Here is an 18,457-nt window from a genome sequence, read left to right on the forward strand (position 1 = left end):
AAATATGTGCTAAATATGTCCCAAATATGTGCCAAATAAGTATAAAGTGTACTTAAACTTTTATGTGTTCCTAATAAAAATATTTCTAATTAATAATAGTCATTAGTCTAAAGAATTTTACATAATTTTATACTGTTACTTTCCTCCTAGGAGCTTGTTACTTTCCTCCTCGGGGGTGAGGAGGAAAGTAACAGATGAAGAGCTTGCGTAAAAGTTATACTGTGAACTGTCAATTTATTATAAATATTTAATTCAAATTTTATTTAAAAGGTGAATGTCCAAGCTTTCATTTAATATATTGGACAAATTTATCCGACAAATATTTTTAATGTTAGCATAAAAAAACTGATTTTTGTTACTTTCCTCCTCGGTCTCCCCTAACTAACTTTTGCCATAGTAACTGTTGCCATAGTAACTTTTGCCATAGTAACTTCTGCCATAGTAACTAACTTTTGCCATAGTAAGTAACTGTTGCCATGGTAACTTTTGCCATAGTAACTTCTGCCATAGTAATTAACTTTTGCCATAGTAACTTCTGCCATAGTAACTTCTGCCATAGTAACATATGCCATAGTTACTTGTGCCATAGTAACTTGTGCCATAGTAACTTGTGCCATAGTAATTTTTGCCATAGTTACTGTTGCCATAGTAACTTCTGCCATAGTAATTTCTGTCATAGTAACTAACTTTTGCCATAGTAACTAACTTTTGCCATGGTAACTGTTGCCATAGTAACTAACTTTGATCATAGGAATTTTTGCTATAGTAACTTGTGCCATAGTTACTTGTGTCATAGTAACTTTTGCCATAGTAACCCTGATCCGGCGAGCTAATCCAACACTTATTTTACGATTACATTCATTACAAGTAAAATATTCATGCTTAGATAAATTGAGGAGCAAGTTTTCAAAACCTGATAAATCCATATATTTTTATTTCGAGAAATTCAAACAAATGACTTTCCACACATAACCACTAGAGTTAATTTTAAAATAAAAAATTTATAATAATTTATTTCTATAACAATGTTTTTATATTCAATACGTTATGTTTCTAATTGAACTTTGTCATAATTGAGTGATTTACAGGTTTTGGTAATTTTTTCTAATATAAAACATACAAATTGTAAATCATCTTGGTTATGTCAATAAGTTTTTAAATTAAAAATTTGTAATTAATAAATTTTTTTCCTTAAATTTAACAGTTACAGATCGATTTGTGAGGTCCTTAAAATATTAAATTTATGGTTTTCTCCATTTTTTTGAAAAATGGATTTATCAAGTTTTGAAAATTTGCTCCTCAATTGATAAAAATTTTTTTAATATTTTATTTAGAAATAAAATATAAATTCAAGTAAATAATACTGCTTTTTTTAAGTCTGCTATCTTCCTACCAAGCAGTACTATGTATTTTTTTTAACTACCAGTACTATTAGTAAACTCTGGCTATTTTTTTTTTTTTTTTTTGGTGCTACTTTTTTCTTTAGTCTCGAATGTAAGACACGTTCTTCGAAAACGATTACTCTGACAAAATTCGTTAATTGTATCTATCTGTGATTTACTTTGTAAGCCCTCGTATGCATGATATAATTAAATGTACCTGATGAAACATAATATTAATATATTAATATTGCAAATAATCAAAAAATCGTTCAAAAGAAGAACATTTAATTGGTCCTTGTGTGAGCTATCTAAAAATGTGTAGACCACAAAAAGAGGATGAGAAAAAGGAAGAAGAGGGGAAAAAAAGAAGGACGAGAAAAATAGATGAGAGGAGAAAAATAAATTTGCTCACTGGGCTTTTGATAGCCTCACGATCGGTTTCATGGCTTGAACGTTCCTGTCACGAACACTCCCTTACCTCCTATGATACAAGAGATACTAAATGAAGAGGTCTTCGACCTTTACTCGTTCCTTTTCAACCCTTTTTTTCAGTTCAAAAATTAATACACGTGGAGAATTATTAAAATCTTTTTTTTTTTTTTTAAATGAAAATAAATTTCTCAATTTTTTTTTATTTTGAAAAATAAAGGAATCTTTTAAAAAAAAAGCCCTCATACTGCTCAATGAAAATAATGACCTGATGGCGTGTTTCCTCAACAAGTTGTCGTGACATTGCTTCAGATCAGTAATGAATGTTCGTTAGAACGATCGTAAGACTTCCCGCAAGGTTTTGCTTATCAACAAACAGATACGCGCCCGACATGTCTTGATATTAACTACTTATCGCCGTCTGATCATAGCAAGGCTTAAACTACTTATCTCCGTGTCAGACTCCACCCCCCCCCATATATATATAATACTCGCTTTATCTTTGATGACGAACCCTAAATGCAATGATTCAAACATTTAAAAAAATTAAACCACGATTTATGATTAAAAATTTAAATAGTATTTGCATTTAAAGAATTTTTGAATAATTTTAAAATAAATTTTTAAGATACAAAAAAAATGACAATTTTTATCTTTATCTGTAATGCACTGATTTAACCAAGCTGATTCACTAAAATAAATATTTGGCCGTTTTTTTTTTTTTGTTTGGTTAACTGTGATTTTTTTTTCGTAAATAATTTAATTTTTCTATTTACAAAAAAACTCGGTATATTCAAATTTTTTGTAAAAAAAAATTATTTTGATTCAAATAATCGAAATAAATATATTTACTTGAACCACAAAAATATTTATTTTATTATTTGAAAATAAATAATTATTACAAAAAATGATGGCAAAAATAATATATTTACCCCAAAAAATAGATTTATTTAAAAATAAATTTTTTTTCACACTTTTTTTATTTTACAATTTTTTTTTTTTGAAAGGGAAGGAATTTATTTTATTTTTTTTTTTGAGCACCAATTCGTCGGACAGAAATTTCAAGTGGATTACGAAAAAAAAAAAAGAAAAAAAAGAAAAACGTTGTGGAAACAGTTATGCAGTGTACAGTTGGCCAGCGATAATAAATTATAACCCAAAAGCAGTGCTTGGCGCGGCGTCGCGACAGTCAGGTGCGCTGGCAAAAACCGGGAAAATGGATTATTAATTATGATATCGCACCAGTTGGAACTAGAGCCTGGTCTGTTCACAAGAGAGAAAGAACTATCATGGAAAAAAAAAAAATGGTGGAGAGAAAAAAAATTATTCCTCCTCCAACCCCCCCAAAAAATCATCAATTGCAAAAATATTAAAATATTTTGTCCCTTATAAATTTTTTATATATGAAAAAAATGTCAAAATCAAATATTCATTTATCTACCTTGACAGTTTATATTTATCAAAAATAGCGAGCTGATTTTATTTTTATGCGGCAAAAAATAAAAGTTCTTTGATTATATTGAAAAGCATTAAATTCTCTCTCTCTCTCTCTCTCTCTCTCTCTCTCTCTCTCTCTCTCTTTTAGTTAAATGACACACGCACAACAGCTGGACATCTACTTGTGCAAATAAGTGCCACTATAAAAAAGATATTTTTTTTTTAGTTTATAATAATAATAATTTTTAATGATTTATGATAAACCTTTTTACTAAAATGATCACAAAATGAAGAATACTCTTATGTGGAAGGTTATGTTTATGTCATGTTCAGATGCAAGGCATGCTGCTGTGTAATTAGTAGACATTTCTGCGGTGAACGAGGCATCGTTTAATTTTCAACCGACGAATACGTATATATATATATATATATGTTTGTATATATATATACTACCAACAACATATGATCTATACATTGTACAATAGCGTTAATTAATGGAGATTGATCGTCAATGAAAACATATTTGATAAATTTCATTTATATCTACGTAACTGCACATGAAGGATCATTTAACTTTCAAAAAATATTTATGACTTTTCGATATTCGAATTAGTTAACTGTTTGAAAAAAAAAAATTCGAATGATTCGCTCAAAAAGCAAAAAAAAAAAAAGAAAGGGAATTTCATTAATTCGCCAAAAAAAAAATGGGATTTTGTTAATAAATCAAAAAATGGAATTTTGTTTAATTGGCTAAGAATTTTATTAATTCGTCAAGAAAAGGGATTTTTTAGGTTGATTCTACAAATTAAGAAATTTTATTAATTTGACGAAAAAAGGGAATTTTATTACCTAATTCATATTAATTCCTATGAAAAGGAATGTTATAAATTCGAAAATAAATGAAAATTTATTACCAAATTCAACAAAAGAAGAAATTTTATTAATTCGCGAATAAGAAATTTTATTACCAAATTCGAGAAAGAAAGAAAATTTTATTAATTCGCGAATAACGGATATAATTACCTAATTCGACAAAAGAAAGGAATTTTATCAATTTGCGAATAAGGAATTTTGTTACATAATTCGCCAAAAAAAATTTTTTTATTAATTTACTAAAAGGTATTTTGTTGTTTTTTAAAAAAAGGAATTTTATTACCTAATTCGTCATAAGATGGAATTTTATTAATTCGCGAATAAGGAATTTTTATTACCTAATTCGACAAACGAAAGGAATTTTGTATCAATTCGCGAATAAGGAATTTTGTTACATAATTTGCCAAAAAATTTTTGTTTATTAATTTACTAAAAGGTATTTTGTTGTTTTTTAAAAAAAGGAATTTTATTACCTAATTCGTCATAAGATGGAATTTTATTAATTCGCGAATAAGAAATTTTTAATACCTAATTCGACAAAGAAAAACAACTTTATTAATTTGCGAATAAGGGACTGTATTAATTCATTAAAGAAAGAAAATTTTATTACCCAATTTGAAAAATAAAGGAATTTTATTACCTAATTCGTATTAATTTCTATGAAAAGGAATTTTATAAATTCGACAAAAAATATGAAAATTTATTACTCAATTCGACAAATAAAAGGAATTTTTATTACCTAATTCGACAAAAAAAAAGAAATTTTATATCAATTCGCGAATAAGGAATTTTGTTACATAATTCGACAAAAAAAAATTTTTATTAATTTGAAAAAAGGAATTTTATTGTTTTCTTAAAAAGGGAATTTTATTTCCTAATTCGTCATAAGATGGAATTTTATGAATTCGCGAATAAAAAGTTTTTAATACCTAATTCGACAAAGAAAGACAACTTTATTAATTCGCGAATAAGGGCTTTTATTACCTAATTAAAAGAAAAGAAATTTTAATTATTCACGAATAAGGTATTTTATTACCTAATTCGCCAAAAAAAAAATTTTTTTATTAATTCGCGAAAAAGGGCTTTTATTACCTAATTTGGAAAAAAAAGAAATTTTATTAATTCCTAAAAAAGGAGATTTTATTAATTCGCTTAAAAAAAGGAATTTTATTATTTCGTAAAATGAAGAATTCTATTAATTCGCAAAAAAGGGATTTTATCTTAAAAAAAGTAATTTTTTTTTATTAATTCCAAAAAAAGGGAATCTTATTAATTCGCGAAAAAAAGGAATTTTTTGATTAATTTAATTAATTTGTTTTTTACTTCATGTGGTGGAAGAAAGATGCGATCATTATTTTAGACAAGGTGGTCTTTTAACAGTGTAACTCCTGGCCACTAATCTACGTTGCAACTGACCTCGTGTCCCCTAAGGGTGGTTAGCCTCAGCTTCACGTTCTTGTCAGCTACTAATTATTCTTTCGTCTGATGTAACCATTTGTCCTGTATTTCACTCGTGCTTCACCTAACTACTAAACATGCTAACTTGTCTAACCTGCGTCACTCTAAATTGTTTCAAATTTATAAATCAGTTGAAGTATAAAATTTACTAGTTCATAGAAAAATTTCTATAATTTTCAAAAAATAATTTTCTCTTCATATTTTCAAAACATGAAAATTTTTTAATTAAATTCTGTATTTTTATACCTTTAAGAAAATAGTTTTTATTTAAGAAAGAAATTGAAACCCCCCCCCCCTTTTTTTTTACAGAGATAATTATTGATATTGAAAATGAGAAATATGAGTATCAAATAGCTGTAAATCATTCATAACGTCGCGGTGTAATTGATGGGAAAGAAATTACTGTTAATCACGCGCCACGTGTGGAGAGTGGAATAATTACGTTTATTGAACAAATAATTTATGAGGTCCTTTATACCTACTAAATGTGGGCACAATCGGAAATAGACATTCGATATCCGTATGGCGCAGATTCTCCGAAAAAAAGTAGTGTTAATATCAGTAATTTTTTTTTTTTTTTTTTTCATCAAAAAAATCGTTTTTATAAGCCTCCATCGTAAAAATTTTACATTTTTATTACAAATGGAAAAATTGAAAAAAAAAATTAATTTCATCTTTTCAGGAAAAAAAATAAGTTTTACAAAAACATGATTTTTCATCTACTGCCGATAATTACAATAGTAACTTTAACAAGGAGCTGCTACATTTATCCAAAAGGTATATAAAATATAAAAACTTCAAAATCTAATTTGCGTATTCTTTGAAATTAAAAAAATTAAAAAAAAAAAAAATAAATAAATAAATCAACATTTAAGTACACGATTTAATTAAATTGATTAATGAGAGTGGAGAATATATATTTTTTATGGACATTTTTTAACGTTCTTTCGCTCTTCTCATTAAAGTGGCGAACAAAAGAACTCGACGTGGATGAAACGAGAAGCTTCAAGTAAATATACTCGGGCTCACGTATGCAACGTAAATTTCATCCTTTCGGCGTTTGCAACTTCTGTTTGCAGAAAACTCGAAATTCTTGGTGAGAAAGCAATAACGACAGTAATTACTATTGTAATCGTTTCAAAAAAAAAGAAAAAAAAAAAAAAAAAAAAAAAAGAAGGAAAATATCAAATTCTTGTGTGATAAATTCAGATTCTCTGGAAAATTCATATAATATAAAAAAAAAACACTTTTTGACAATTTGGAATTATTTACTTATTTTTTTTTTTTTTTGTGAAAATTTAGCTAGCAGGATGAAATAAAGCTCGAATATCGTGAACTTTAATTGAGCATAAGCTTCGTGGCTGCATCGATACTTTATACGTGGTGAATAACACGGATTTAATTTCACATCATGTTACAAACGAACGCCCAAAAACCCCACCTTCGTTTACAATTTGTAATTACGTTTGTCCCTCGGCAATACACAATTGATTACGGCATTGGTTTTAACTCTCCCCCCCCCACCCTTTTGTTTTGTTTTCATTCATTCGATTCAAATCTGCCGCCACTCTCGCTCAAAAACCAAGGCACGTAAACATTCTCGTGCGCGATTTCACAATTTTGCGCTTCCGATAACAAAAAAAAAAAAAAAAAATTTTACACTGCTAGTTCATATATAATTTTTTTTTTTTTTTTTTCAAAATATCATATAACATATGGAGGAATTTTGAAAAAAAACAACATATTTAATAATATATATATTATTTAACAAACAAAAAAAAAAATACAAAACATTCAAATTCAATGGAATTAAAATGAAAACAATAGAATTTTTTTATATGGATTTAAATTTTTATATGTTAATGAATTTTATTTTTTTTTTTTTTGTGTTGCAGAAACAAAGGATCCTTGTGCAAAATTAAATTGTACGCAAGGTGCTCAGTGTGTTAGAAGTAGAGATGGTACTGAAGCTGAGTGTAAGTGTATAGAATCATGTCCAAACTTGGGAGATCACGAAGGTTCTGGTCCTGTTTGTGGTTCAGATGGAGTTGATTATGCAAGTTTGTGTCACTTGAATAAAGTTGCTTGCATTCAGGGGATCAATATTACTGTTGTTTTTCCTGGAAAATGCGGTAAGTACCTACATATTTACCAGGAAAAAAAAAAATTCATTTTTTTAATTACTTATTTTCGATTATTGTTATTACTATTTTATTTTTTATTCAAAAAGCATAAATCAAAAATTATTATTTTTATTATTATCATAATTATTATAATTACTACTATTTATTTATAGTACAAATGGACAAATAGTAGTTATTATTTATTATTATAAAAGACATGAAAAAAGAAAATAATAATTATAAGTTATCTCATTTTTTTTTGTTGCTCGTATAACAAATAAAAGTAAAATTTTAACAGGCGACAATAAACATAAAATTTTTTGAATTAAAACAGCAAGCTCGTGTTTCATTGCATACTTTATGTTTATTTTCACCTGTAAAATAATTACACAAAATTTTTCCTTTAAAATTAAGAAGAAAATTATAATTTTCCTAGAAATTTTGTTATAATATTACTATAATTATAGTTATTATTTTATATTACAATATATAATAATATATTACTATAATATTTCTATAATTGTACTATATTTTCTGTCCGTAAATTAAAAAATAAATATTTAACATTTAAAAATAATTAAAATTTTATAATTATAATAATTATATATAAAAATAAAATATATACTCTCTAAATCTGAATTAGTAAAAATATTTACTAATTTAAATTAGTGACTCACTTCTTGCTTCTGAATTAGGAAAATGTTACTAATTATTAGTAACTTTTACTAACAATTAGTAAAATTTAACTAATTCTAAAGCAAAAAGTGAGTTGCTAATTTAAATTAGTAAACATTTTTACTAATTCAGATTTAGAGAGTATAAGGTAATTAAAAATTATCATTATAAAAAAAAAAAACGAACAGACAGTGTCGCCGCGGTGTCTGTCCACAGTGGTTTTTTTGTATGTTTAGTACCAGTAACAACCACATACAAATGTAACATATCGAGGCAATACATTCTGTCGATATCGTGCAGCACAATACGAAGAACGTGGCTTTAAAACCAATTTCTCGCACTTTAAACGTAGCGCACAGGTGCATCGACTACTCGAAAATACTTTTATGTCAAAAAGCGACTCATAAAATTATTAATAAATTAGTTTTTTTGAAAAATAATTAAAAAAAAAACAGCTACGAAAGTAACGAAAATAAGGAGAAAATAAAACTCTACACCGTAAACTGTGAACTCTACAGTTTAGTATAAAAAGGTAAATATTAAAATAAAAAATAAAAAAAAAATAAAAAAAAAAATAAAAAAAATAAAAAATAAATAAATAAATAATAAAAAAAATTAATTACATTTTTTTAAAAACTTCTACAAAATTTAAACTCTACATTTAAAAATTATCATATCCTCATTTTGGACTATAAAATTCCTACACGATTTAACGATTTTTTAAACTCTACATATTATAAATGCTGCACATAATTAAATTTAACAGAAGAAAACTCTACATATTGAAAATATATTGACAATTGTCTATGATTTCCATGTATAGAGTTTTCTTCTGTTAAATTTCATTATGTGCAGAATTTTAAATGTTTATAGAATTTATTTATTTTTATTAAAAAATCGTTTTCATAACAATCGTTACTATAAAAACAATTTCTATATAGTAACCGTTATCATGGCAAATTGTTACCATAAAAACAGTTTCCATATAGTAACCGTTACCATATTAAATTAAAAGTCATTAAAATAAGCTGCAACGCTTATTATTTTAATCCAATTTTGCTTATATTAATCCATTTTGGTATTAAAATGAGCAAAATTGGATTAAAATAATAAACGTTGCAGCTTATTTTAATGCCTTTTAATTTTCTGTGACAATAACAATTATTTTTATAACAATCATTGTATAGAATTTATTTCTATAAAGTTATTGAAAAAAAAAAAATTATTTATTTTTACATTAATGTGTAGAGTTTACTCGTTTACGGTGAGAATTTTCTAATTTATAGTTTATTGTATAGAGTTTTTACAATGTAATATTTAACTACACGTTCTTTTCTTTATATTTGAAATTTCTTTATTTATACTGCCTAATCAAAAATTTACTAAGGGCGCAGTACTGGCGCAGTACTGGCACCCAGTATTGCTCACCACAGTTGGCATAACTTTGGGATGATAACATTTTACCAGTATTGGCTGCCAGAGTTGGCACCAATACTGGTAACCACTACTGGTTCAGTACTGGCTGAGTACTGGTAGTTTTGTAATTTATTGTATACGAAAAGAAAGCTTTAACTGTAACAAAGTTAAGTTTCACTGCAATAGTGAAATTTCTGCACCAGGCAGTATACTTTTTTTTTAGGAAAAAGTGTATGAAATTTTTAGTAACCCAACACAAATTAAATATTAATTAAATTAGTCAACTAACTAATTAATATTTTATTATATATAAAATCGAAAACACCAAGAATTTTTATTCCTTATTAAGTATAATATATATTGCAAATTATTATTTTAAAAAATCAAAAAATAAATATAAAAATATGTTTATTATAAAACCAAAGTTTTTATAATATATAAAAACAGTTCAGTAAAAATAAAAATATTTATAAAATAATTATAATTTATATAATAATACAATTAGCTATTTAATTATTTTATTATTCACTTTAATTATTTGCATCAAAATAAATTTTTGAAAAACTTTTTTAAGAAAATAAAAGTTGTTTTTTTTAATTTTTAACAAGTGTTGTCAAGAAAATTTTTTAAAAATTTTATTTTAAAAATTATTAATTTTTTTTATAAAAAATTTTATTTATTTTCAATTTGATCGTTTAAAATTTTTTTTTTTTTGGTTTATTGCATATCTGAAAACAATAAAAAAAAAAAAAAAACTTGCAAAATATTTTGGAATTAGTCTCAGGAAACTTTTTATTTAAATAATAATTTTATCCACAAAAAAGCAAAATAAAATATCTTTTAATTTTCAAAAATAAAATCAAAGTGAATAAATTTTTATAAACAAAATATTTAAACAAAAAGATTTATCAGGTTCACTCTAGAACTTTTTGTAAACTACTCTTTTAATTTGAATCAGTGAAATTTCACTGGTGAAATAGCTAGAAGTCGGTTACTGAATCATTTAGTGAAATTTTCACTGAAAATCAGTCATATATCACTGATTTCCAGTGAAAATTTTACTAAATGAATCAGTCAATCTGTTTTACCCATTACCGATAAAACAGATTGATTGATTCATTTAGTAAAATTTTCACAGGAAATCAGACTAATTTTCAGTGAAAATTTCACTAAATGATTCAGTAACCGACTTCTAGCTATTTCACTGATTCAAATTAAGAGAGTAGTATTAATCAAAAATAAAATCTATTTGAGCCAATACTGGCTCAATATCGGCTCAGTACTGGTTTTCCAGTAGTGGGAGGGTGGTACTGCACCAGTACTGATACAATGAAAATACCAGTACTGGTTCAGTACAGACTGCCGAGCCTCGGCAACCAATACTGAAACAGTACTGCGCCAGTAGTTAACTCTGGTATAATACTGAAATTTTTGTTTGGGTGTCTTATTGAATTCTCTTGTGTAGAGTTTATTTGCATAGGATTAATAGCTAATAATGACCGATAATAATATGAAAAGTTTGATATATAATGATATCATTGTGATGCCTTAGGACATGGCTCAAGGGATATAATTGCGAGGCATGAATGCCATCGAAATCAGTGCCAGCACGCTCTCTCTCTCTCAACATAGCTACATATATATATGTATAATATATATATATATATGTATATATATATATATATATATATATATATAGGCAGACAATGATAAATTAGTCGTACGAAGTAGATTGCGTCCTATAGTTTGAGGTAGAGAATACGTGCCGTAAGTACCAAACTCAGCAATGTGTTCCAAGAGGCAGTCAGATGGAAAGCGCGATATTCAGAATTTACCGTCTGACTCGAACGATCCGCTACCACTAACCAAAGGAACTAAGTCCTGTCCTCGTCCCTTTTCCCTAGACGTATCTCGCATTCATCTTCTTGGGTACTATTCAAAGTCTTTTACTCGATACCATTCTTCCCATTGCCTTCCTTTCACTCTATCCACTTGTCTTCTCCTTTCCCCCCCCCCTCACTTCTCCACCCTCTCTACCTTTCTCTTATTCCCTTTTATATACGTTCCAGATAATCATTTAAACCATTAGTCTCTCTTTAGTCACTTGATAATAATTACATCTTCTCACTCAAATTTATTTCTCGTTGGGACTTCTCTGATTTTCTCTCTTTTAATGATATATAGCTGTAAATTAATCCTTTAGAAAACAATAATAATAAATACCGCTTCTATTTGTAATGATAATAATAGTTTTAATTATTTAATGCAAAATTGTTTATGGAAATTATTTTATTTTTTTTTTTCTCTCTACTATTTACATTTGTTGTATTTGCGCTGACTAATCACAGAATAGTAAAGACAAATGTTTGAATAGAATATTAGAGAGGGTATTATATTTATTTATAATTAACGCTATCTTATAATTACATCATTTTTATTTCTCTATTTTACGAAATTATACAAATAATAATAATAAGAAATTATTTTTTTATTCAGTAATAAAAAATTATATTTTTTTTTATTATCAGAAAAAGGAAGAAATTTTTTTTTTTTGCGAAAAGATTTAATTCTCGAAATTATAAATTTAATAATACAAGACAAATTATTATATTTTTTTTTTTATTATTAGCGAAAAAAAAGGGAAAACAGATAGTACCGTCTTAAAAATGTAAATGTACTAATTTCATTCAAGGTAAGGTGATCTCGTAAAAATGTAGCTATGAAAGTTGTACCTCGTAAAGATACCAAGTTAAGAATAATAAAAAAAAAGTCATTCCTGTAACGCATATAAATTAAAAAAAAAATTTGGAAAAAAAAATTTTTTAAAGTCAACAATATTTGAAAATATATTTTAATTTTTTTTTCTTTTCGATGTATTTGATAAGTCATAAGTCAATGTCAATACTTGAACGACTTTTCTTTTTTTAATCGTCATAATCAATAATAAAAGTTGATATCATAAAGTATCGCTCCACCTCCTTAACGTCATTCGCCACCTCGCTCTCTCTCTCTCTCTCTCTCTTTCCCCCTCTCTCGCAGCCTGTTTCCATTCACCATTGACTGGAGTTTCCCTGGCACGGGACACGAATCTCAAGTAGCGAACGCCGATAAATCAAATTAATCCAAAAGTTTTCCCAAGTTTCAACCACAGAAAGTTTTCGCGTACGCGATTGGCTCAGCTGAAATTGAAAATTTACCCTCTCTCACCCTGTTATTGACGAAGATTACGCTTTATTAAATTTGCCCTTTCTTGGGATAATGACAATGAGGGACATAGAAACTCAATCAAATCTTAATCTCCCTTTTCTTGACATATATTTTAACTCTATTTACTTTCTCTCTATAACCTAGTTAGAATATTTTTTTATGAAATATGACAAAATCAATTTTTTTCTGATTTTTGTCTTATCATTTTTTTTTTTTTTTAATTTTTCTCATGATGGATAGTGCAGAAAAAAAATGAGAATTACTTTTTTTTTTACTGTAATATTTCAAATTTAAATCTTAGACATTAGAAAAAAAAAATTAATTTATTATACATGAAGGCTAACAAATATGTATATTATTTAAATTGGAACTAAAGTCATGCATAAATTTTTTTCAAACTTGGATAAAGAAAAAAAAATTCAGTTCAATTTTTTATTGTAATTTTTATTAGTAGATTAAATCAATTTTAATTAGAACCAATAACTAAATTTGAAAATAAATAATAAAAATAAATATTTAGTCTGTGTTTTTTATTTTTTGTAATTTTTTAAGTAGCACAAATCAGTTTTAGTCAGGCAATGTGAACAAAATATAAAAACAAGTAGTACAAGTCAATATTTAGTCAGACTTTTTATTTTTTATAATTTTTCAAGTAGTACAAGTAAATACCAGTCGGACATAAATAATAAAGTATAAAAAAGAAGTAGTATAAGTCAATATTTTGTCAGACATTAAAAAATGATAAAATCAGTAGTAAAAATTAATATTGAATTAGACTTTTTAATTTTTGTAATTTTTTCAGTAGTACAAGTATATTTCAGTCAGACATAAGTAATAAAGTATAAAAAAAGTAGTATAAATCAATATTGAGTCGGACATAATAACTAAAAATAGAAATTAAGTAATAAAAGTAAATATATATTCAGCCTTCTAATTTTTGTAATTTTGTAAGTAGTACAAGTAGATTTTAGTCGGACATAAAGAATAAAGTGTTTAAAAAAGTAGTATAAATAAATATTTAGTCAGACAATAAAAAATTGTACAATAAGTAGTAAAAGTTAATATTTAATAAGACTTTTTATTTTTATAATTTTTTTAAGTAGTGCAAATCGGTTTTAGTCAGACAAAATTAATAAAATATAAAAGGAAGTAGTACAAGTCTATATTCAGTCAGACATAATGAAAAAAGGTAAAAATCAGTAGTGAAAGTTAATATTGAAACGGACTCTTTGTGATTTTGTAAGTAGTACAAGTCAATATTTTGTCAGACTTTTTTTTTTTAATTTTGTAAGTAGTTAAAATAAATATTGAGTTAGTGTTTTTATTTTTTCGCAGTAGTATCAGTAAATATGTAGTCAGACTATCTATTTAAATCAGACAATACTCAAATATTATTAATTAAAAAAATTATTTACAAAAATTTTTTTCCACCTTAGACTTAAAAATACAATAAAAATACAAATATATATAGTTGAAATTATATAAAAAAAAATAATTTCAGTTTTTTTTTGTGAGAAATATTTTTTTCTTTTTTAATCTCGTTTCTTCTTTACATGTATTTGAAAAGACAATTTACATGCTCTGCTGTTTCAAAATAAGGACTGTCACACTCGAGTGAAAATTCGTATCTATATATATATATATATATATATATACAGAAGACCTAAGGTTTTATAAACTGTTTTCTCTATGTGTATACATTCTCAAATAAATAATACATATAATGATGGAAAAACGAAACAAAATAGAATTCTTATTTACATATGAATGCAGCAGCTTATAGCAAAAAAAAAAAATTGTTAAAGATATGAATAAATTTGAAGCAAAAAAGTCAGTATTATATAAAAGAAAATATATAATATGAAAAACGTTGGGTGAATACGAATAATGAATACTTCGTTATAAATATAATAATATATTATATTATATCACGAGAAAAATGTCCTTAAAATGTATCAAATTGACATTAATAAGAGCAAAAATAAAATTAAAAAAAAAACAGTCAATTAATGAAAAGAGACCAAACGATGGTGACTCAATAGAATTGAAGATAATTCTGTTATTTGGGGATGGAATATACACAAAGGAAGCAATGTACGGAATTGTAATCGGGCTTATAAGCTGAATAAGGGGTAAATTCAATTCAAATCTCTGAGAAAATTAACAGTAAAATTTAAATATATATTTAAAACAGAAATTATTTTACAAATATTAATCATTTTATTTATCCAAGAGAACAAAAATTTAAATATAATAATAAAAAAAAAAAACTTGTTAAAAATTTAATAAAGTTATTTGCGTCTATACTCTTGTTTTCTTAAAACCAAATCCAATAAAATGTCTTCTTCCTCTCTCTCTTTTTTTTTTCTTTTTTTGTAGAAAATTCAAAGCGACAATTATTGTTGATTACGTGGGGGAAAAAGTCATGCCCTTTTGTAATCGCTTTTTGCACAAAAATGAAATAACTTTTTTATACGAATTCTCGCTTCTCCAATCCTCTTATCCTTCTCGTAGATTATTATACCTCTGTGAAGCTAAAGTTACTTCAACACGATGCAAAATGCGCTCAGCATCATGAGGTATATAATGCTGTATAATGCAGAGAAAAAGGGAGAGAGAGGAGTGGAGGGCAGCAGACTGACGGGAGAAAGGATGTTTAAAGGGTTGGTGGTAGGGGTCAAGAGAGAGAGAGAGAGAGAGAGAGAGAGAGAGAGAGAGAGTTGACTGGAAAAAGGTGTTGAAACTTTAGCGTAACTTTGAAGATTAGCGAACTTGTGGAAGGGAGCGGCTGAAGCTTAGCGGTGGACTTAAAAAACAATTGCCTCGCGGCATCGCGGGAATTTTAAACACACTTTTATCACTCGAGCAGAAAGACCTTTGTACTTTAAATCGCCTCGAGACTCTCGTGCGCACATTGTCGCCTTCTTTCCTCCTCCTCTCTCTCTCTCTCTCCCCCCCCCTCCCCTCATCGCGTATAGAAAATGCCAGAAACTCGCGTCGTGTCCTTACAAGTCCAATCAAACGACAAAATCTTGCTCTCAAGTTTTTCCATTTTACTTTTCTGTATATCTTTAGGAAGATGAAAATTGTCTATTTATATTGCCATCATTGTGAAAAGGGGTGGGAGGGAGGGAGAAAAACTTCTCTCATTGGAAAAGGAAAAATATTTTTTCTAAAAAAAAAATTACTTTTTTTTTCTACTTATAAACAAAACAAAAATATCAAACAATAAATGTAAAAAAAAAAACTGATTTTACTGAGCGAAATTGAAAAAAAATAAAAACTCGAACAATAATTGAGGAAAAAAATAATGGTAAGGTAAAAATTACCATACCAACGGTTGCTATGGTAACTATTATTGTAGCAACCGTTGTTAGGGCAATTATTATCGTAGCAACCGTTGCTATGTAACGATTACCGTAGCAACGGTTGCTATGGCAACTATTATCCTAGCAACCGTTGTTATGGCAACTATTATCGTAGCAACCGTTGCTATGGTAACGATTACCGTAGCAACTGTTGCTAGGGCAACTATTATCGTAGCAACCGTTGCTATGGTAACAATTGCCGTAGCAACGGTTGCTAGGGTAACGATTACCGTAGCAACGGTTGCTATGGTAACTATTATTGTAGCAACTGTTGCTAGGGCAATTATTATCGTAGCAACGGTTGCTATGGCAACTATTATCCTAGCAACCGTTGTTATGGCAACTATTATCGTAGCAACCATTGCTATGGTAACGATTACCGTAGCAACGGTTGCTAGGGCAACTATTATCGTAGCAACCGTTGCTATGGTAATTTTTACTTTTGCTACAAAAGTATTCTACGACGGACGGACGGACAGACTCCAAAGTGTCACTATCCATTTAGGATCACAATACCCCAACAAAGATAAACTTGAAATTGATAAAGTAACATGAATAATTTTCGGTTTCTATTCAATGGAAAGTATATATGCAAAAAAAAATCCAAGAAAGTTAAGTTAATGTCCCGTGAATAGAATGGTTTTTTTTTGGTGGGGTGATGTGTTTGTATTTCGGAAAGCCACATCGTTTCAAAAGGAATACTACTAAGAATTCCGTGAAGTAAAGTCACCAACACTTTTGGGTTGAAGTTTGTATAATGGACATCGAAAGTGAGAGGATTCTATTTGGTGAGAGAAGGAGGTACGAATTGGAAGAGTAAGAGAGTAAGAGAGAGAGAGAGAGAGAGAGAGAGAGAGAGAGATAAATACAGGGGGGGATAGAAAATGGAGGTTGGATAAAGGAGTTTAGTCGCTCCACTGGACTGTATCTTACCCAAACCCGAGAAACATCGCCTCCCTAGGAACTTGCCTCGTCAGCCAACCGTAGTTTAAGCTACACCTTTAGACAGGAAACGGAATCCAACTTCCTTCCTTATACCAGTGAAGATTAATCTCGTCGCCGATAGTGTATCGGAGCCGCGCACATTACCTACAAAACAGGAATTCAAAAGCCCCCACCATTACACCCATTTTCTCACGTGAAATTTAAAATAATAAATTTCTCTTATCTTTCTATTCTAATTCTAATTATTTTTTAGGTGCAAATTTTTTTTTTTATTACTTTTGATAATTTTATAAATAAATATTTATATTCAGACTATTCTAATTTTTGTAATTTTGTAAGTAGAACAAGTCGATTTTAGTCGGACGTAAAGAATAAATTATTTTAAAAAAGAAGTAGTATAAGTTAATATTTAGTCAGACATAATGAAAAATGATAAAATCAGTAGTAAAAGTTAATATTTAATAAGACTTTTTTTAAATAATTTTTTAAGTAGTACAAATCAGTTATAGTCAGACAAAATTTATCAAATATTAAAGGAAGTAGTACAAGTCAATATTTAGACCGACATAATAAAGAAATCGAAAAATCATTAGCAAAAGTTATAAATATTAAATCTGAGTTTTTAATTTTTGTAAGTAGTACTAGTCGATTTTAGTCGGACATAAAGAATAAAGTACTTTAAAAAAATAGTATAAATCAATATTTAGTCATGCAATAAAAAACTATAAAATCAGTAGTTAAAATTAATATTTAATAAGACTTTTTTTATTTTTATAATTTTTTAAGTAGTACAAATCGGGTTTAGTGAGACAAAATAGACAAAATATAAAAAGATAAATAGTAATAAACAGGAATATCCTCTTAAAAAATACTCTTTAAAATTAAATCAGTGAAAATTTTATTGATTTTAAATCAGTGAATAAATTTTCACGATTTGAATTAGTGATATTTAATTGATTGTCAGTGTGAAGTAAATATTGCACTATTGTGTATAATACTTATTCTACTTTTTAATATAGTAAATATTCTACTATTATATATAGTAAATATTCTACTATTGTGTATAGTAAATATTCTTCTATTATATATAGTAAATATTCTACTATTGTTTATAGTAAATATTCTACTATTCAGTATAGTAAAT

General features: G+C 27.1%; 1 protein-coding gene across 10 annotated transcripts in view; it reads left to right on the forward strand.

Annotated features, from left to right (window-relative positions):
- Positions 1-18,457, forward strand: part of LOC127277400 (agrin-like) — a 260,690-nt gene that overhangs the window by 211,299 nt on the left and 30,934 nt on the right. For 8 of the 10 annotated variants that reach the window (XM_051298541.1, XM_051298515.1, XM_051298526.1 and 5 more), the window contains one exon: positions 7,475-7,711. In XM_051298541.1, the coding sequence (XP_051154498.1) occupies positions 7,475-7,711 (237 nt within the window). Of the gene's footprint in view, positions 1-6,261; positions 6,357-6,544; positions 6,676-7,474; positions 7,712-18,457 lie in introns of those variants that run through there. The other 2 variants (XM_051298557.1, XM_051298564.1) reach the window with 2 other exon arrangements.

This window comes from Leptopilina boulardi, unplaced genomic scaffold (genome assembly GCF_019393585.1).
Source record: "Leptopilina boulardi isolate dan_hultmark-lab unplaced genomic scaffold, ZJU_Lbou_2.1 LbouV2_110, whole genome shotgun sequence".
Lineage (NCBI taxonomy): Eukaryota > Metazoa > Arthropoda > Insecta > Hymenoptera > Figitidae > Leptopilina > Leptopilina boulardi.